The sequence below is a fragment of the Gastrolobium bilobum genome, unplaced genomic scaffold (genome assembly GCF_033153095.1).
Source record: "Gastrolobium bilobum isolate Gb01-03AN ecotype WA unplaced genomic scaffold, APGP_CSIRO_Gbil_v1 utg9675, whole genome shotgun sequence".
Classification (NCBI taxonomy): domain Eukaryota; kingdom Viridiplantae; phylum Streptophyta; class Magnoliopsida; order Fabales; family Fabaceae; genus Gastrolobium; species Gastrolobium bilobum.
The window spans coordinates 227,950-249,138 of NW_026897381.1; the positions used below are offsets into that span (position 1 = coordinate 227,950).

General features: G+C 36.6%; 2 protein-coding genes and 1 pseudogene across 3 annotated transcripts; all 3 read left to right on the forward strand.

Annotated features, from left to right (window-relative positions):
* Positions 1–6,292: 6,292 nt before the first annotated feature.
* Positions 6,293–9,283, forward strand: LOC133306490 (chaperone protein dnaJ 6-like). 2 transcript variants are annotated; one of them, XM_061506818.1, is made up of 9 exons: positions 6,326–6,353; positions 6,499–6,596; positions 7,435–7,533; positions 7,623–7,724; positions 7,970–8,029; positions 8,119–8,225; positions 8,305–8,387; positions 8,634–8,721; positions 8,799–9,283. In XM_061506818.1, the coding sequence occupies exons 2-9, from the start codon at positions 6,504–6,506 to the stop codon at positions 9,001–9,003; spliced, it is 837 nt and encodes a 278-aa protein (XP_061362802.1). In that variant the 5' UTR covers positions 6,326–6,353; positions 6,499–6,503; the 3' UTR covers positions 9,004–9,283. The 2 variants fall into 2 exon arrangements, with proteins under 2 accessions (XP_061362801.1, XP_061362802.1); XM_061506817.1 differs by having other exon boundaries at positions 6,293–6,596.
* Positions 9,284–10,672: 1,389 nt separating this feature from the next.
* On the forward strand, positions 10,673–14,415 carry LOC133306491 (protein SLOW WALKER 1-like). The gene is made up of 4 exons (XM_061506819.1): positions 10,673–10,926; positions 11,023–11,109; positions 12,100–13,855; positions 14,040–14,415. Exon 3 carries the CDS (start codon positions 12,232–12,234, stop codon positions 13,849–13,851), a length of 1,620 nt encoding a protein of 539 aa, XP_061362803.1. The 5' UTR covers positions 10,673–10,926; positions 11,023–11,109; positions 12,100–12,231; the 3' UTR covers positions 13,852–13,855; positions 14,040–14,415.
* A 1,214-nt stretch (positions 14,416–15,629) lies between these two features.
* LOC133306485 (secoisolariciresinol dehydrogenase-like) lies at positions 15,630–16,176 on the forward strand (annotated as a pseudogene).
* Positions 16,177–21,189: the final 5,013 nt, after the last annotated feature.

Below are 21,189 nucleotides of genomic sequence, written 5' to 3' on the forward strand. Positions count from 1 at the left end.
ATGCCAAGCAATTTGCAACTGCACTAGCATGCCAGTTTTCTTCTTATTTTCGTTGACACCGAAAGCATGTTCAATATCCATAGCCATGTGATGTACCTTATTAACAATGAGATCTGCATTAATACCTTCTTTCCCATGATAAACGACATTTCTTACATTCGACAACTCCCAGCAAGTTAGAAGGAAAATTGTATCCCAATTCAAGCTAATGGGTCCCTTCATAGCGTTACATATGTTAGAAAAAATCCAATCTAACCCATTCCTTATCAAAGAAAGAAGCTAGTCTCCTCGGTGATAGCAGCTTATACCAAACTTCTTTTGCCACTTCACAGTCTCTTAACACATGAAATTCCGTTTCATAAGCACTAAGACATCAAGAACAAATTGGATTCGCTTCTGACCACTTAGCAGCCCATGCACCTGTTGGTAATCTACGGTGAAGACATTTCCACATAAAAATCTTCACTCTTTTTGAACCCTTCCAACGCCAAAGAGCATTCCACACTTGATCTGGTATACTGTGATTTGCAAATGGAATTCTTTTCTGCATAAGAACCTGGTAGGCGTCCTTAACTGTTATGGAACCATGACCTCCAATACTCCATCTTTCTACATCTGGTCCATCATTTTCAGCAGGAGGAAGAAATCCCTTAACAATCTTTAAGATGTCATGCGGCAGGCATGCTTGAAGAATACTTAAATCCCAACAGCCATTCATATCAAGAACTTCATTAGCTTTTTTGTTAAATCATTTCCGCTAAGCTCTTTCAAACAGACATTTACTAGAGGACCCACAGTGGGGATCCAAGAATCTGTCCAGAATTTGACCGAAGCTCCATCACCAATCTCCCACACTACAAAGTCTTTTAACTCCAACCACACTTTGCAAATGCTCCTCCAAAGAAGCGAATCCCCAGATTTACTGTAAAAAAGGTCCATCTGATTTCTTCTCCCATTATACTTTGCTTTTAAAACCCTCACCCAAAGCACATCATGATCTGTTTTAATTTGCCAGGCAAGATTACCCAGAAATGCTTCATTCATAACATCAAGACATTTTACACCAAGGCCACCTTTTTGCTTTGATTGGATTAAAGTGTTCCACCCGATCATACTGTTTCCTCTTTTTTGATCAGAACCATTCCAAATAAATTGACGTTGTATTTTCTCCACCTCTTGACAAATGGATTTAGGCAACTTTGTACTTTGCATTTGGAAAAAAAGGTACGGTTGAAACTGAAGCTTTGCTCAACTTAACCCTACATGCCATAGATAAACATTGTGCTTGCCAACCTTGCATTTTTGACTTCACCTTATCAACAATATCATTGAAAAGGGCTTTGGAGACCCTTCCATGCTGCATCATCGCTCCAAGGTAGCGTCCCAAATTTCTGGTACGCTTAAACCCACTCAGACCCGCAATCTTGTCTGCTATATTCTCATCAACATTCTTAGAGAAGTATATGCTGGTTTTCGCCAAACTCACACGAAGACCAAAAATAGAAGCAAACTCATTCAATATATGGACAATCAAATACATTTGCTCTTCACTGGCCTCCGCAAATAACATCAAATCATCAGCAAAAAATAAGTGGGATATTTCAGGACCTCATTTGCCCACCCTTATTGGTTTCCAATCCCCTTTACCAATAGCAGTAGCAATCATATGGGAAAGCTTTTCAATTCCTAAGACAAATAAGAAGGGAGAGATGGGGTCACCTTGCCGCACACCTCTAGAAGGTTGAAACTCAGGTGATATTTCTCCACTCCAAAGCAAATTGATATTAGACGTTGAAACAACAGCCATCACAATATTTAAAAAATTACTTGGCAATTTGATCTCTGACATAACCTCTCTAAGGAATCCCCAGCTGATTCGATCATAAGCTTTTTCTAAGTCCACTTTAATTGCCAAGAAGCCCTTCCTACTTTTCATACGATGCATAGTGTGGACAAGCTCTTGAGCAACAATGATATTATCATGTATGTGTCGTTTCGGAATGAAACTGGCCTGGCAAGGTGAGATGATCCTCTCCATTATCGGTTTCATCCTATTAACAACAATTTTGCTGAGCACTTTGTAAAGAACTGAGCAAAGAGAGATAGGACGCATATGATTCATTTGAGTTGGTGCTGGAACTTTGGGAATAAGAACTAAGAGAGTTGAATTAATTCTCTTAATATCCGCTGGGTTCTGCCACAAATAACAAATCTCTTGACAAACTTGATCATTGATTCTTTCCCAATTATGCTGGAAAAAAATTGCTTGAAACCCATTAGCTCCTGGTGCTTTGAAAGATCCCATATCAAACACAACATGACAAATTTCATCCCTGGAATGTGGCTTCTGAAGCTCCTGCAGAGTATCTTGTGATATTACAGGCCACCAATCCTCAGTTGCAATCCATTTCCTATTTGAATCCTCCTGTTCAAAGAGTTTCAGATAGAAATTACGTACCATATCTTGCAGAGCTCTCGGATCTGAAACCCACATTTGCATCTCATTCTTCAACCTCAAAATTTTATTGGTGCTCCTTCGGATGATTGTCTTTAAATGATAAAACTTAGTGTTTCTATCGCCATCAACAATCCATTTCTCCCTTGACTTCTGGAACCACAATAACTCTTCTTGCTCAAAGACACTGGTTAATTCTTCTTGTAACTTATTTTCTTTCATAGCCAGATAATGGGACTCCTTTATCATTCTTTGATGTTGGACCCGATCAATAGAGTTAAGGAGACCCTTCTTTCGTTGCCAAATATTCCCATAAACATTGATGTTCCATTGTTTCAATGGAGGAACCAATCTATTGAGCATACTTCTACACGTATCATTGTACTTCCAATGCTCATCAAGGAACTGATTGAACATTGGGTGCTGCTGCCATGCTGCTACAAATCTAAAAGGTCTTTCCCCTAAAGAAGTATGATTATCATGAAGCTCTAATAGAAGGGGATTATGATCAGATTGGATCCTAGGCAATACCCGAATATTTGCATCAGTGAATTTCAATCTCCACGCTTCATTGGCACACACCTGATCAAGTCTCTTGAAAATATGGTCCAAGTGTCCCTACTTAGGACCTTGCCAAGTAAAGAAAGCACTAGCTCCACCCAAATCTATAACTTTAGAGTCATCTAGAACTTCCGCAAACTTCTGACATCTTGTGATATCTATAGTAGCCCCCCTTCTTTTCCGATGAATGGGCTATCTCATTAAAATCTCCACCCATAATCCAAGGATCCACTACCTGAGAACTCAATCTTCTAAGGTCTTGCCATAAAAGTTTCCTCTTCTCTTCACGGGGACTAGCATAAATAGCTGTAAGAAAGAAGAACAATTCCCCGTTTTTAATAATTTTGACGTGAACAAACTGATTTGATTGTTCAATAGTCTCAATTTTGAAAAACTGAGAGCACCAAAATAACCAAATACACCACCTGAAAACCCCTAGGCCTCTTCAACAACTACTTTATCATAACCTAGGCTTTTTGCTAATTTTACAGCTCGATCACCAGAAGCCCTAGGTTTGAAAATTGCTACTAGTTTAATACTATGTTTCTGCACATGAACTTTAAGGGTACGAGCCAGTCTCCCACTAGCTGCACCTCTATAATTCCAGAGAAAGACTGACATTAAGACAACTGTTTTGAGACATTGTTCACTGGAACCTCCAATCGTTCCATCAACTCATCTGTTTTCAAGTTAGCATGTTCAACTGCTACCATGTCAATATCTCCCATATTTTGTAACTGTTCATGATCAGAAAGAGGATCTGGAGGATGAGCCAAGTGCAAATTTACTGCAATATCATTACTCTTATCAACTGCCATATGACTATCTTCAGACGTCCCCATCCTACTCGTCTCAGGTTTCCCCAGAATTCTGCATTAATTGTAAGGAGGATGCATTCGTCGTTTGCTTCTCATTAGCTTGCGCTTGCCTACGCTGATGTATCACAATTTGATCCCTGATAACCGCAACTTTTAATTGTTCATTATTGATTGGGTCCTCAGCCATATACAACTGTCCGTCATCAATATTTTCCATGCAAGTTTATACTGATTTTCCGTTTCAATTAAAACTGTCTTCCCCTTATTATGATTGCTATTATTCTCCTGTTTACTTGCCCGAATTTCATGCCCATGATTATGCGATTCTTCTCCTTGATTTTCGCTAAGCATTGATGCTGTACCACCCGAGTTAATCACGTCATAATTGCACCATCCGTAACTCCCTCCTTTGATTGCGCTAGGGCAGCAAATCTGGAATTGTTCTGGTAACTTCCACTTGTCTTCCCTGCTGAAACGCCGTCAACCCTTCTGTTCCTATCGTCGGCCGCCGGTTTTCTACCTCTCCTGTTTCTATTGACAATCATCCATGGTTCATATCCTTCTTTTGGAGCGATTTGATTACCTCCCATATCAACATCAGAACCTTTCTCAGTAGCTGAGGTTTCTTTACCATTTACCGTTTGTTGAGCTTCTTGAACGTTTTTTGTATTTGATTCTAAGCTTTTCTTGGCTCTCAAAATAGGGTAAGCTTCTGTGCGGTGACCATAGGTACCACACTCAAAGCACACCAGATGTAAACCTTCATACTCCACCTTTTTTATTTGACCTTCTAGTTTGTATTCACTATGAGGCGGTTGGCTTAGATCAAGCTCCACACACAGTCGTGCGAACCGCCCTCTTTCTATGCTTGTTGTAGTGCCATCAATTTTGATAAACTTAACCAACCAGTTGCCAATTGCTTTGAACACATTTGACGCAAAATATTCTACTGGGATATCAGGCAGCCTCACCCATGCAGCAATTCTGGCCATATGAGGTTGAAAGTTCAGTGACCAAGAACGAACTGCCAAATAATGATTCAAAATGCTCCACGGCCCCTCAGACCAAGCAAATTCCAAATCCTCCTTCATCTCAAACTTGACCAGAAAATAGTCATTCTCCAAATCCATTACATGGATTCTTCCTTCCCTAGCCCACATGTCTTCCAACCACTTTTTCATAAAATTCAAGGAGACCTTTTTCCCCAACAACTTTACAATAAGAGTATTCCACCAAGGTTTCCTTATTTTTTCTTTCAGCTCTTCCGATAATTTGAAATTGGTTCGCCCATCCGGATCAAGTTCATAAATAATTTCTGAATCATCTTCATCACCGTTTTGGTCCTCCTTCATATTCATTTCTGATTCAAACTCCCCATTGTGCCTAAGCAATGCTTCCCTGAAAGAAGGCCTCTTTTCAATCCAATCTTCCTCTCTACGTACCCTTGCCTCATCAGGATTAAAATCACCCTCACCACTCTTGTATTTCTTGGTACTCTTCCTCAATTGATCATCTTCTTCTGATGAGCGCTCAAGTTCACCTCTCTCGTTCTCTCCACGCTTATTCTCCATCCTTTGTAGACTTAATTAGATCATTCAAAAATTATGTATAAAAAAAAGATCATTAAAAAATTATGAGGATATTATTGTAACTGGATATTATATTATTGATATGTCACAAATTTTGCCTTTAATTTTTGAGAAAAAAGTTTCTGCAACTGCATCTATTTCCAAAACGACGTAGTTTTGGTATTGAAATCTTAAAAAATTATAAATATAAATACTATTAATACTCTGAAATAAATTAAAATTACAAAACACTATGATTTCCGTCCCAAAACGATATCGTAGTGGGCCTACTACAGATAACTTATCTGCAGTAACTGCAGAAAAAACGAACTCTTAATTTTTTTCATAAACTATTATACTTTACTTTTAAAGTATACTCTGATTTAAAGATTGAGAAAAATATTTCTGCAGTTAAGTTATCTGCATTTATTTCCAAAATGAAATCATTTTGGTATTGAAATCTTAAAAAATTATAAATATAAAGAATATTATAATCCTGAAATAAATTAAAATTATAAAAACACCATAATTTTCACCACAAAATGACATCGTATTGGTCTTACTGCATAGTAACTGCAGAAAAAGCGAACCCTTAAAAAATTTACTATAAGTGAGAAATTTATTTTATAAGAAAAAATAAAAAAAGGTTTCATTAACAAAGAATATTATATATTAACATTGTAAAAATGATGTATAAAAAAAAACATTGTAAAAATATATATAGATATATACATTTTTATTATAATATTTTAAGAAATTCAAAAACTATAAACTTCCTCAAATCTGTTTCTTTAATTTATTTTATGAATAATTAATATTTCTAACTCTTCACTTTGGAGTCAAACCGAGATGTTAATTCATTTCCACTTGATTCTGGAATCGTGCGGTAAACCAGTCCGCAGCAGAACATGATGGCGGGAACGAATTGATGAGCGCGCGAAATCCCTATTTGTGTTTTTCCTCTCTCTCTCTCTTTTAAAAAAAAAAAACATTTATTTATTTATTCATAAACATGAAATCGATTTAAATTAAGCGTGCACATATATATCTACCGTCACCGTTACCATCACCAAGTTAGTTGATATTATTGAATCAGAAAAAATGGGAAAGAAGAGAACTAGGGTTTCCGACGATGAGGAAATCGAATCTGACCTCAACCGTCACAATCACGAAGAAAACAACACCCTCTACCAGGTATCCCTGTTTATTTGAATCCTTCAATTACGACACCACATTTTATGTTTTGCCGAAAATATATTATTGTATTTTATTTTATTTCATTGCCTAGATATTGGTATGTAAAATTCAGTTCAGGTATGTAGCAATAAGCTTAGTTAATAAGGTTACCCATGGGTGGTGTTTGTTTGGATTCTTCATATTCTGAGGTCCTTGTATTGTTTTTGCCTTGAGAGCTTGATAGAGTAGTGTGTAGATTTGAGGTGAGTTTTTCTTTGTGTTACTCATGTTTGGAGTGAATATACCCATGAATGTTTACATTGCCTGTCTAGGGTTGCATTACGCATATTGAACCATTTGTTAAAAAAAGAGTTATTGATATGAGACAACACATGTTTGAAGTGAATGAATGCAAATTTGTAAGTTGTAACATCATAAGATCTCTCTAATAGGAAGTAAAAATGTTATGGTTGGCTTATATAATATATTTCCCCAAACTCCCTCCCATTATACACCGAATTACACTAATTTCACTTCTTATAGACATTTAAGGACCACAACTATACAACCATTTTCTTTTTTCTTTTTCTTTTTTTTCCTCTTTTTGTTCAGAGGAGTTGGTTTTGGTTTGATTTGATATCTTTGGGTTTAGGGAAGGTTAGATCGATTGTGTGGGTCTTTCTCATAGGCAGCCTTACGTTGCATATGTAAGAGGCTGATTACATGAATTGAAACCCGAGTCACTTGACAACAACACCTATGATTCTCCGAGCCACATGGCATCAACACCACTAATTCACAGTCATGTATGAACAAGGATATTTTGGAGAGTGACCTATTGCTTGATTGCTTTTAGGTTCTTGGTGTAGAGAGAACAGCGTCTCAACAGGAAATAAAGAAGGCATACTACAAGTTGGCATTGAGGCTGCATCCTGATAAGAACCCTGGTGATGAGGTGTTTTGTTTAATGTTTCCTGTTATGCCGTCGTCGATTTATTAAAATTTTAGATCTCTGCAGTAGTAATTGATCATCTTCATTTACAGGAAGCGAAAGCAAAGTTTCAGCAATTGCAAAACGTTATCTCAATTCTTGGGGATGAGGAAAAACGGGCCCTTTATGATCAGACTGGTTGTGTTGATGATGCTGTAAGTGTTTCAATATTTGCAGCTGCCAATAAACTAATGAAGCCGTGATATAATGAATTTGTAATTTGCAATATCTAGATACAAAGTAAATCTTTATGATCTGTTTACTGTTATTGGAGGGAACTGTTCTTATTGTAACAATTTTATTGTACAACACTACAACAGAATGAAAGATTAGCATTTCAGGATATTTTAGCATTGTCCTGGACATTCACCACTGTTATTTATTTATTTCTGAAAATCAGGACCTTGCAGGAGATGTTGTTCAGAACCTTAAAGAGTATTTCAGAGCAATGTACAAGAAGGTTCTTGTTTTAATATATGATCCTTTTTTCCCTGATGCCCTGTGGTATACTTGTTTTCATTAGTGTAGTTTTGTTATACACGCTAATAGGTCACTGAAGCTGATATTGAGGAGTTTGAAGCGAACTATAGGGGATCTGACTCTGAGAAAAATGATTTGATTGGTCTGTACAAGAAGTGCAAGGGTAATATGAACAGGTAAGAAAGCATTGTGATGAGCAGGAGACATTTTTTTAAAGGATTTCCGCTTGACATCTGGAGTAACTTCGCTTTGCAGGTTATTCTGTTCAATGTTGTGTTCGGATCCTAAACTTGACTCACACCGATTCAAGGATATTCTTGATGAGGCTATGGCTACTGGTAAGAATAATACAAGCTTTTGTTGGCCCAAATTTCAATTAGACATTTGCTCTAGATCTAGGTTTCACTATTGGAAAATAGATATTAGAATTTTTAACTTTCAAATAGATCTCCAAGTCCATAAAAAATTGGAAATTTATTTTACTTTTAGCAGAGAGACTGAGCATATTAATATTGGCAAAATATTTTACTTGTATTTTTCGGCAATTTCCTTGATGCTTGTTTTCCTCTTCTCCATATCTGTAGGAGAACTAAAGGAAACAAAAGCCTACAAGAAGTGGGCAAAGAAAATATCAGAAACCAAACCACCAACTAGTCCTTTAAGGAGGGCAAAGTAAGTTTATCGGGCAGGGTTTGGCGTATGTTATTTACTCTGTAATGTAGGAATAATCATGTTTAAATCTTCTGCAGATCAAATAAGAAATCAGAAACAGATCTGTATGCTATTATATCACAACGTCGATGTGAGAGGAAGGACCAGTTTGATTCTATGTTCTCATCTCTAGTTTCAAAATATGGTGGAGGTCATATGCCAGAACCGTCTGAAGAGGAATTTGAAACTGCACAGAGAAAGCTGGAAAGCCGAAGGTCCTCAAAAAAGTCAAAGCGAAAGTAACCAACTTATGATTGTGTACTGTATAGTTTGATTCTGAATGTGAACGTCACTTCAGCTAATTCTAGTGGGAATTCTTATCTTCTGTCTTGCTGTATTACGGGGTAGTTATTTTCATGGGCAAGTTAATGTGAGTGGTTATTTTTAAGGCTGAAACAGAGCAGGAGCTTTCCTAAAAATTTTAGGCTTTATGTTATCTTTTATCAATTTCTCTCATCCATGTGTATTCTACTTTTTGAAGCTTCATTACCAATCTCCATCACAATTCGATTTAAATGAAATATCGGTGTATATTAAGAGGGCGAAGAGCCATGGTAAAATTATTCATTTGTTAGCGAAAATTTTTGTACAAGGATTACTTTCACTTCTAGCCTTAATAATCTGGGTTTAATGGAAAATGGTATTATCCGTGATATCTATTAAGTTTTTAGCGTCATATGTGGCTGGTTTATGTTGCTAATGGGAAGTTAGGATGTTGTATATGCCCATAATTTGCAATTTTCATCTGGTGACACTAACCGCGAGCTTACATGAATTTGCCATTTGAGTCATTCTGGTTTGGAAGCCAAATTTTGGGTATTGAAGATCGGATTCATTGAAAATGTTAACCATGTGTTGGGGTGTGTAAACTAAAAAATTAAACTATTAACTGAATCGAATCACATCTAAATTAATTGATTTTTAAAAATTAGTTCATCAAACTGGTTTTTAAAGAACTAGTTCAAGAATCGAATTGATTTTTAGAAATCAGTTTAAGAATTGAATTGAACCGAATCCTTTTTGAATAGAACCGAACCGATTTTTAAATCGAATCGAACCATTTTATTACTTTATTTTTTTAATTTTCTTTTTCAGAATAGGTTCGACTCGAACCGGTTTCAAATCGAACTGAATCGAATCATTCTCAAACTGAACCGAATTGGTTTCTAATCAAATCGAATCATTTTCAAACTGAACCGAAGCGGACATAACTGTTTAAACTAATTCGATTCAGTTCTTCAAAAAATTTAATTCAATTCAACTCATGCATGTATTTAACCATGTGCTTATTATTCTTCTAACCTTTTCAATGTGTTTCTAGAGATCTAATGTAGTGAAACATGGGAGGTTTCTTCTGTCCGTTAAGAATGACAAGCCATACAATTAATTTTATAGATCGTCGAGTGGATAATAATAATAATTTGTTTATTTGTAATTACGTCCATTTAATTTTATATTTTATTTATCACATCACATTAACAAAAATACAAGCTACATGATGTAAAATAGATAAACCAGAAAATAAAAATTAAAAGAATTACAACAACACAATTTTTTTTCTATTTTTTCTATTTGTATTTTTTTATTTTTTTTTATCTTTTATCAAATTCTATCCTAACTAAATATCTTTATATTTTTCTCTTTTTAAATTTTAGGAATTTCATATTTTTTTTAAAATTTTATTTCAATATCACGAGACTACTCCTAATCTAATCCAAAAGAGAGACAAACATGGTTCTCCTTATTTTAATTTGTTAATATTTATTAATTCATCTTTATTACGTGCACATCTCAAAAGTTTTTTTTTTTAAAATGATTACTCCCACCTTATATGCAAAGGTAGCCTACTTGATTTACTCATTAAAGTTTGGTTGCCAAAAATAAGACTAAACCCAAACCTAAGCATAAACTAAGAGTGGGAATAGTAAAACCTTCATCGACAGTGCAAGGCGTGGTTGGGGGTTTGCTTGCATAGTTTGAGGCGTGAAGGAAACTGGGGTGGAGGTTAGCGACACTGACACTGTAGCTCGTTACCAACAGAGACACTGATTTTTTTTTTTCTTTCCTTTTTTGTTGAGGAATGCAGCTGTACCGTAACGTCTTCGCTGAGGAACACCGTTGCGTTGCTAAGGTCACAGGCGGTACTCCCAACATGCTCTCCAAGATGTAAAAATCGCTGCTTTTCTTTAATGGGTCTCTCTTTCTTTTTTGACTATGAGGTGTTTGTGTTTATGCCTTCTTTTCATTTGGGCTTGGTTGCAGAAAGGTGGTGAGGTTGAACATTGCCCAGGTTTTGACGCTAGAGGAAGCAACCCATTAGCTTAGAATGAAGTCTTATTATGTTCAGAGGTATTAATTAGTCAATTTGCATTCACTGTAACATGCATTTTCGAAAGTTAAAAAATTTTAATTTTAATTTTTTTAATTGAAAACTTTAGATTTCAGGTTAATCAATTTTTTATAAATATGTTTATATGTAGACTGGTTTGATATTTATAATAAGGAACTCAAGTTTTAATTATTTTGAAATTCATGTGTTACTTGTAAATTTGTAATTAAGTAGAGAAACAACTTCGATACATGTTTAAATTTAGCTTATTTCTCCTACAGCTTGATTTTTTCATTTTGGGTTATATTTCACAATTTGAACGCTTGTATGCAGATGAGAAAAGTGACTTTCGAAACACTAATCTTTTGCAGCATGTCACCTCACACACAACCAAACAGACAGAAAATCACACCCCCTTAAATTCAAGATAACTCTTAAGAAAATCGACTGTGAATAACAGTTATCTATTTCATTGGTCATATGCATTTTATAAATTTACTAATTACTTTTCCGACTTTGTTGTCACTGAAAGATATAATATATGAAGCAGGTTGCCCTATTTATTAATAAGGCTTATATCTCCTATGGTTGACTTTTATTTTTGTTCTAAAGGAAATTTGAACATTTATATTTGGATGAGAAAAGTGCCTTCCAGAACACTAAATTGTTGTCACATGTCATCTCATACACAACCAAACACAATGAAAAAGAGACACCCTTCATTTGTCTGGAAATTACAATTTTTTTTGTTCTTGGAAAGTATTCATTGCATATCTAAGTATGCTTGAAGGTTATGAATTGGACAGAACTGAATAGGAATATATTTTTTTCTTTGCTTGGCTGCTTTTGAATTTGGCTTGGAACTAAATAAGTTGAATTAGTCCATCTGATATGAAGGCTGGAATAGGACAGCCTTTTAGGTATTATGTTTGGCTCTATTAAGCTATTTTATTGATGTGATATAATTTATAGAGACATTTTCCTTTGACACTTATGCTATTTGTGTGCAGGCAGTCTTTGGGAGGTCTTATCCACTTTTGAAGGGCGTGATTTCTCAGAAGGTCAACATCCTGTAGAGCTTCCCCGTAAAAACTTTCAACCCTAAACTAAAGAAAGCATAGCATCTCTTGTGAGTGGCATCAATGGAGGAACAACGAACAACGAAGAGCTTCCCTGTAAAACCTAAGGTGAAAACGAAACCTAGAACTCCAAAGGAAACCCCAGAATCCAAGTACTGGTCTTCCTTCAAGACTCAGCAAATCCCTAAGCTCATCTCTGTCCCATCCCTCACCTTCTCCCCAACTCCACCTCACTCCTTTGCTGTCGCTCACTCTGCTTCTCTCTCCTTCTTCAGCTCCCAAACCTTAACCCCAACCTCCACTATCTCCTCCTTCTCTGATGTCGTCTCATGCGCCTCCTTCCGCTCTGACGCCCGCCTCATCGCCGCCTCCGACCTCTCCGGCCTCGTCCAAGTCTTTGACGTCAAGACTCGCACTGCGCTCCGTCGCCTCCGCTCCCACACCCGCCCCGTTCGGTTCGTCCAGTTCCCGCTCCTCGACAAGCTCCACCTCATCTCCGGCAGCGATGATGCCCTCGTCAAGTATTGGGATGTGGCGGAGGAGACTCCAATTTTGGAATTGCAGGGCCATAGGGATTATGTCAGGTGCGGAGATTCCTCTCCTGTTAATGCCGACATGTTCGTTACCGGTTCCTACGACCATGTCGTCAAGCTTTGGGACGTTAGGGTTAGGGATTCGAAATCGACGATGGAGGTGAACCATGGGAGTCCTGTGGAGGATGTGGTTTTCTTGCCGTCGGGAGGGATGGTTGCGACGGCCGGTGGGAGCTCCGTGAAGCTCTGGGATTTGATTGGTGGCGGGAAGCTTTTGTTTTCAATGGAGAGCCACAACAAGACTGTGACTTCTATTTGTGTGGGTCGAATTGGGAAGGATTCTGGGGAGGAATCGAATCAAATTAGGATTTTGAGTGTGGGTTTGGATGGGTACATGAAGGTGTTTGACTATGCCTCAATGAAGGTTACACATTCCATGAGGTTCCCTGCACCTCTTTTGTCTGTTGGTTACTCCCCAGATTGTTCTACAAGGGTTATTGGGACCTCTAATGGGATAATCTATGCTGGCAAAAGGAAGACAAAAAAGGAAAACGAAAACGAAAATGAAAATGGGGTGAGTGAGTCAAGTTTGTTTTGGAGAATTAGGCCTGTGGAGCACACTGAAAGGCAAGTCTTGAGGCCTTCACATTTTAGGTATTTTCAAAGAGGGCAAAGAGAGAAACCTTCTGAGGGAGATTACTTGGTAATGAGGCCGAAAAAGGTGAAGTTGGCCGAGCATGATAAGCTGTTGAACAAGTTTAGGCATGGGGAAGCTTTGGTGTCTGTGTTGGAAAGTAAAAACCCTGGGAATGTGTTGGCTGTGATGGAAGAATTGGTGGCTAGGAAGAAATTGCTGAGGTGTGTTTTGGATTTGGATTTGGAGAAGCTGGAGTTACTTTTGGTGTTCTTGCATAAGTATTGTACCATTCCCAGATATTCGAGTTTATTGATGGGTTTGACAAAAAAAGTTCTTGAAATGAGGGCTGATGATATTAGAGCTTCTGAAGCTCTCAAGAATCATATCAGAAATCTTAAGCGGTCTGTTGAGGAGGAGATACAGGTTCAACAGTCATTGCAAGCGATACAGGGTATAATTTCTCCTTTGTTGAAGATTGCACCTGGTGAATATGTTCTCGCTCACTCCTTTTGAACTGGTATGTCATGTCATTTTGAATTTTACTCTAATACAATACTTGTTTAATTAAATTCTGTTGCCTTGTTCTTTGCTTTTTTCAATCGGTAACTTAGGGTGTAAGCGTAGTATTCGCAGGGATTCAAGCATTCAGTGGATTCAACTAATTAACTTTCTCTTCTATTTCATTTATTTGTGTTATGCAGTTCTCTGTGCATCATTCTATCTATGTCGGAGTCTTATGACTAGAACTATTTCTACTCTCCCTGCCAGCTATTGTCAGATGAGGACTCTCACTTGCCATGTTTGGTCATATTTATAGCAATCATATACTTAGATTATTGGTATGTATCATGTCAAGCGGCTTCAATGCAGGAAAATAGTTTTGTTGAGTTACTTTTTTGGTCTTGGATGGGAGTCATATTGAAATGCTAGTTGCTTAGAATATTCTGAAATATCTTAGTTTTTATTCTGCGATAATTATTTTTAATCTAAGCTTTGTCAGTGTTAAACTTAGTTGCCATTGTGAGTTTGGGATAATTCATATCAAGAGCAATTGCTTCTTAATCTCCTAAAAGAATTGCGTGCAGAATCACTCGATTTTGTTTTCCTGACATGTATCAGACGTCATTATGCATTGGTCCCTCGACAAGTGCCTTCTTTTACACAATGAAATTTAATAAAATCATTGAAATTCTGTAAATCAGCATTCTTTGTATGTCTTACTCTCAAATTATGCATTTCTCTAATCTGATATTGCTTTTAATAGTCCTTATCTTTTAATTCCTGGAATTATTGTTATTATTAGAAAAACAGTAATTCCCTTAGCAGACATATTGGTACTTTTTTTACATTTTTTTCATCTGCCCCCAGAACCAGAACTTGCCCGCCATATTTACTTCTTACATGCGTATTTCTTTAAGAAGAGTATGTTGCATGGGGTCATCCATATTTCACTCACTTTATGGGCGTTCTAGAATATCAGTGATTCAGTATTATGTGCCCAAAATATGGAACTTTGTTTTATTCGTGGTTTTAAGGAACATTCTCAACCAAACTGAAGTGATGAAAAATAATACAACATGTACGTAGTTTCTGGATATAATTTGGAGGCGCACAGTACTTTCAATACGACCTAAAAACAGTACATTTTCTGAACTTTTTTTATAAAGATAATAGATATGTATCTTTATGTATAATCAATGTATTTGTTTTGCTCTTCGCAATTTAAAATTAAGCGTTCTGTTAATAACGAGACACAAGAAAAAAGGCAAATGGTATTTGGTCTAGTGGTATGATTCTCCCTTAGGGTGGGAGAGGTCCAGAGTTCAATTCTAAGACAATGTTATCAGGTCAGTCATTTGGGGTATGGAGTGAAGAATTTCAACTTTCACGTGCATTTTACTCGTTTTATGTTCTAACGATCTCAACTACAAGGTACAATTATCTTACTGCAACAGGGAAATGTTGGCTAACAATTTATTCTAGAAATATTAATCATATTATAACTACATATTCTTTGACGAAATTTCTCTGTATGATGATTAAGAAGAACATTAAGTATTGGAAGTTCTACTTTACTTTCCACTTCAACAGCAATTCAAGCTCTCTAATCTACTTTCTTTAATTGAAATACTTTGATTAAGAAAATGGCTTTAGAATTTTATTTTATTTTTTGTTGGGAGTTGGGTCTGCATTAACTTAGATTTGGTTGTCCTTGAATTTCATATCTGAACCGCGAGAGGTATCAGATTGAAGTCACTAAAGTCTAATGCTAATTCCATAACGTGCAATGTCATGTTGATTTTGCCATTTCTGAATACAAACAGCTTGATATAATGTACAATAATGCAAGAGTAGCCTGCAGCACTCCTCCCAGCATTATTTGACAAAGTCATTCATGAGCATAAATGTACGAGGGGTTGTGGCATGTACCAAACATGCCGCATGTGTAATGATTCCAAATGGATTTGGGTCCATTCTAAGCACAGCCAGTGTCACTGGAATGAAGGGAGGGATGGCCCACCACACCTGCTCAGCGTCCAAGTTTGCTGTCATAGGCATTGTTAAATCTTTGGCTTCAGAGCTGCGGAGGCATGAGTTCTAGTCAGTTGCATATCATCTTTTGCAATTCCACATCTAGATGCACAGCAAATTGTGGAAATTGTTCACAACTCTTGTCTCCTAGATGGAGCAAATTGTTAACCCAATGATGCTAATGCCGCACTTAACCTTGCATCTGATGATGCAGAATATGTTAGTGGGCATATTTTGGTTGTGGATGAAGGAGGCTTTCCATCTTTTAAGAATTTTGAGTTTCCTGCACCACATCAAGTGCAGTAGAAGTTTGTCCAACTTATATTTAGAAAAATGTGAAGACAATGATAAAAACACACACACACACACACACACAGACACATACCTTTCACTATAGCATGTGAGATCACACTGGAGGTAAAATGAGACAACATAAGGCTCTCAGCTAGGATTCCTTCAGCTTGATTGTAGATAAAATAAAAACTAAAATATAGATTAGAAAGAAAGAGTGATGAAACAAAAACATAGTTTGATTACAGGACAAGAGTGAAGGATGATTGTAGAAATTACTGAAAATGGTATACCCTATGCAGCAAGTGCTACAAAAAAAAAAAAAAAGTATAAAATATGCCATGACCCAAGTAAGCAAGCAGCTTATTTATACACTGATTTTTCTTTATTCAACATTAAACGTTTTACATTAAAAATAACACAGCTCAATTTGTGCAATTGGATGGAAATTTTGTAGCGGTTTAGCTTTCTTTAACAATAGTATGAACCAGTAAAACCTGCATGCTTCATTCTCCTCTTCCTCTTTAGGATCCTGGAGACCTATGGATTGCCATTCACAAAAGGCTATCTCTTTGTGTTTATTCTTTCAGTAACAAGAGAGAATGTAACAAATAGATGGTGACAACAACTTGTTTTTTTTTTTTTTTTTTTGATAACAAACAACTTGTTTACTGATGGAATATGATGTGAAGAAATCAATTTTTTTCCAGAATAAGCTTGAGCATGAAATCTTCTGGAGCTGCATAGCAAAAGAAAAAGACTGAATACATTGTTAATTAAATTTTAAGATGTCAAAATCTTGGAAGCTATTGATGGTTAGTATCTAATCCTCCTGTATAAAGCGGGAATTGGCCAAGAGTCTGTCAATGAACATTTCAACTCCACTCACCACAATGGCTCCAGCCTTAGAAGCCTCCTGCAAGGGCCTTGTATTTCTAGGTGTGTAAGCATCATCAAACACCAGCTCATATGATCTCAAGGCACCCAAAGTAAGCATTAAACCATGAAGCATATCAAATTAAGTATCTTATTTTATTTTTACAATGAATGAGAGAGAGAGAGAGAGAGAACCTTTGTTATAGGACTTTCGTTTGAATTTGGTTCCATTCCCACAGAAGACACATTTGCTAGGACCATCCTGCTTTCTGGGGAAAATCTATCCAAGAATTCGTATGGTAGAGCTTCCCCTGAAACTGCGTCTGCAAGAGCTTTTGCTTTCTCTATCAAACAAAGAAATGAGATTGTTTTAAATAAGATGTTAAAGAACTAATTCAACTCAAAAGCTTAATCAGTGGGTACGCTATATTAATGATTTTTATATATCTCTAACACGCCCTCTCACCCAAGAACCCTTTAGACTTGAAGGGTGGACAATGTACAAGTCCACATATCTGTGATAACAAACTCCACAAGATTTGATTAATTATTAATTAAATGAGGAGCGGTGAGAATCAAATCCGTAATATCAAGATTCTGAAATTATGTGAAGAACCAATTAAATCCAAAAGTTTAAGCCAGTGAGCGAAGCTATATTAATGGTTTTTATTTATCTATAAGAAAGAGAATGATCTTTTTGACTTCTTAAGATAAAGTATAGCATATTACATTACCAAATTGCGGTTAAAAATGACAACACGGGTCCCCCTACTTTTTGCACCATAGGCAAATGCCCTTCCAGCACCTCCTGCTCCAACCAAAACAAACACTTACCCAGCAACTGGAGAAGTATGTGATGCTTCCCCATTTACATGTTGCCTCCCTGTTCAGCCCAAACAAATGTTAATTTGTCATTGTTAATAACACTGACTTCCAGCTTCTTTTCTTCTGTTTAAGTTTTATGTGGTTCTGGCTTGAACGATTTCATTGACCAAGAAAACATTCTCCATTTGTACCCAAAGAAAAAGAAAAGATTACAAAAATCTATTCTTGACCCCACTCATTTCAGGAAGACCTTTGGCCATTTCTGGTTGTTCAATTCCTTCTCAAAGATACAAGAATTACATCCTTCATGTTTACCTTTAGTATATAGAAACATGCTTATATTCAACTTTGAGAAGATGAGAAAAAGCTTTGATTCTCAGGTTACCTCTCAATGCGTCCTCTATTGCTGTGATTGAAGCCTCACAATTTGTATTGTAATCAATCAGCTTTCTATCACTAGGCCTCCTTATTATTGTATTTACTGATCCAACAGACTACGTGAAAAAGGGAACCACATTTTAGAAGATGCTTCAATAAACAGAACTTCAATCGCCAAGGAAATTGTTTGATGATTTAAATTAATTAAGAACAATTATTGCGCCAATGGGGGTTGTTTTGATTTCTTCCACATAAACTAAATTCACTTAAGCTTGTATGAAAAAAAGATACAAGAACTTTGGTTCTTGCAACTTAAAAAACATAAGTTTGAATACAGAAATGCATATATGAAGCAAAAACAAGGAGCACCTAAATGATGGTCTTTGTTCTTTAACTTCTTTTTTCTTTTTTTACAGTATTCTTATTTTCTGGCTTTTTTATGAAACCTACTCTAGGATTAGAGAACACTCTTTAAAACAGGTTTATTATTATTTTTTAAAAATAAAATGAAAAGGAGTTATTGAAAACTGACAAATGTTAGATCAGAAAATGTCATTGACAATTATCATCATGCATGTGTTGAGAACATATCAACCACCTCCCCACAAAGAAAAGACTTACAGTTGTGTAAACACAGTAAAAAAATTAGGTGTCAACAGGAAGCAAGTCCGGTATTTCATTAGTCAACTTACTGAAAGATTAGTTGCCAGGAGGAAATGTATTTTTCCTTTTTAAAGTAAATCCTATGCCAAGATGAATAAGTCTTCAACTCCACTAGAGCAGCACGTCAGCTTTTATATATATATATATATATATATATATATATATATATATATATATACACACACGGGAAATCACTTCTTATGCAATTGCAACAAATGAGATCTTCTGTTATAGACACAGATATTGAAATAAAATTTATTATTTAATTAAAAAAATAAGCAAAAAGGAAAGCACGGCTCCCCATGAGTCTGTTGCAAAAATTTTGATCTTCTGTTGAATGAGAAGTTTAAACCCATATATATATATATATATATATATATATATATATATATATATATATATATATTAGAAAGAATATATCTTTTGCATATCTTTAAATATTTATTTCCTTATTTCATTAGGATTTGTGTTAGGTCTGGGCTAAGCCCATTAGTGTGTCTATATATTGTACATATTGTATCAATTCAATACTACACAGATTTATTTCAATGTTCCTCTCTTCTCTTGTTATTTAACATGGTATCAAGAGCCTAAGGAACCTTGATCTTTTTCTCCGGTGAACCCACTATTCGTCTTCTTTTAAATTTTTTTTCCGGAACTGTCTCATTGTCAGTTTTTGAACGTTTCTTTCTTTCCTTTTTCTCTCCGCACACAACCGCCGGAACCTCGTTGAAGCCTCTGCTCCGTCAACCACCACCGTCCGATGGCTTTTCCGGCGATCCACATACCGGCGTGCTCGTCTCGGCAGCGCGGTCACAATGGCACCGGTCGCATCCCCAGAACAGGTCACACGCGCCCTCACATGCGCATGAAAGTTGCGCCACCCTCTTCAAACCGACGGCGTGTGGAGGCTCCCTCCGGCCGTGGCTGGTTGTGTTCTTCTCGTCTCACTGCGACAGTTCTGGATCTGGTCTTGTTTTGGTGTTTGGACCTCGTTTTGAGTTGACGCGCAGATCCCTCTTCTACCGGTTAGTTGTGTGATCTGTCTTTCTGATTTCTTTTTCTAATCTTGATTATGGATTCTGTAAGAACCTGCACCGTTAAATTAGGAATTTAATTAATTAATTATGAGATTAATAAGATAATTCCATCATTGACCCTAATAATTATGAAAATGCTTAAATAATCATAGTAAGTGAACATTAATGTTGAAAGTCGCTTTTCTGATGAAAAGTGCAGATACCGGTTCTGCCTCACGGTATAAATGCGTACTGATGAAGTATCCCGGAAAATTATGAAAAGTATGTATATGTCACTAGAATAATATATATGATTATCATAACAAGTTTCAGGTCAAAATAATGAGAACTGGTGTCAGAACTGATACTGGCTATGTAAAAGCGCGTATCGGAAAAGTACTGCGAAAAATAAAATAGAAATATGAAAAATCTTAGAAAAATGGCTAGGTTTAGAATCCTAAATTTGTGATTAAAATGATAAGCGTAGCTATTAGCGCTAATACAGTGCGATTAAAACTTAAGTGGCTATTTAAAGACTTGGCACATGATCCTAGGTTTATTCTTATGCCTTCTTCGTGAGAATTCTGACCTCTCTTGGCTGCTGGACCTCTCCCTCACCATTTCATATCTTCTTCTCCATAGAAACCCAAAGTAGCCACATTTGGTCATAGTTTCTTCCTTTAATCATCATAGCTTGGTGAGAGCAACCTTGTGAGGGTGAGAAGTAGCCATTTTCTGGGTGTTCAGCCCTTGTTTGTGGGAGTTAGTGGGCTGAGTTCCTTGACTTGGGTTGTTGAGGCCATTTCCTTGGTAGTTGGTGCTCTAAGAAGCCATCTTTGTGAAGAAAGGAACCACCTTGAAGCTCATTTTCGTGTACCCTTGGAGTTAGCACCTTGGAGCTGACTTGTGAGCTCCAAGAGCCCTTGTGCTTGCTGTTTTGAGCCTTTGGGTAAGCACCATCACCATGCTCATGATTTTTAGTTGTTTAAAGGTTGAGTCTTGGCATGTTAATGAGTTAAATATGTAACCAACCTGAACATGAACCTAAATGTCTATTAAAATGCATGCTTGGACGTTGAAATGGATTAAAAATGGAACCTTGGTAGTGATATCTCGCGAAATGCAGAAACTGCATTCTGTCGCTAAATATCCAGATATAATAATTGATATCCGGATATAGATATCCAGATATGGGGTTGGAAATATCTGGATATTGATATCCGGATATGGGCTTGGAGATATCCGGATATGGATATCCGGATATGGC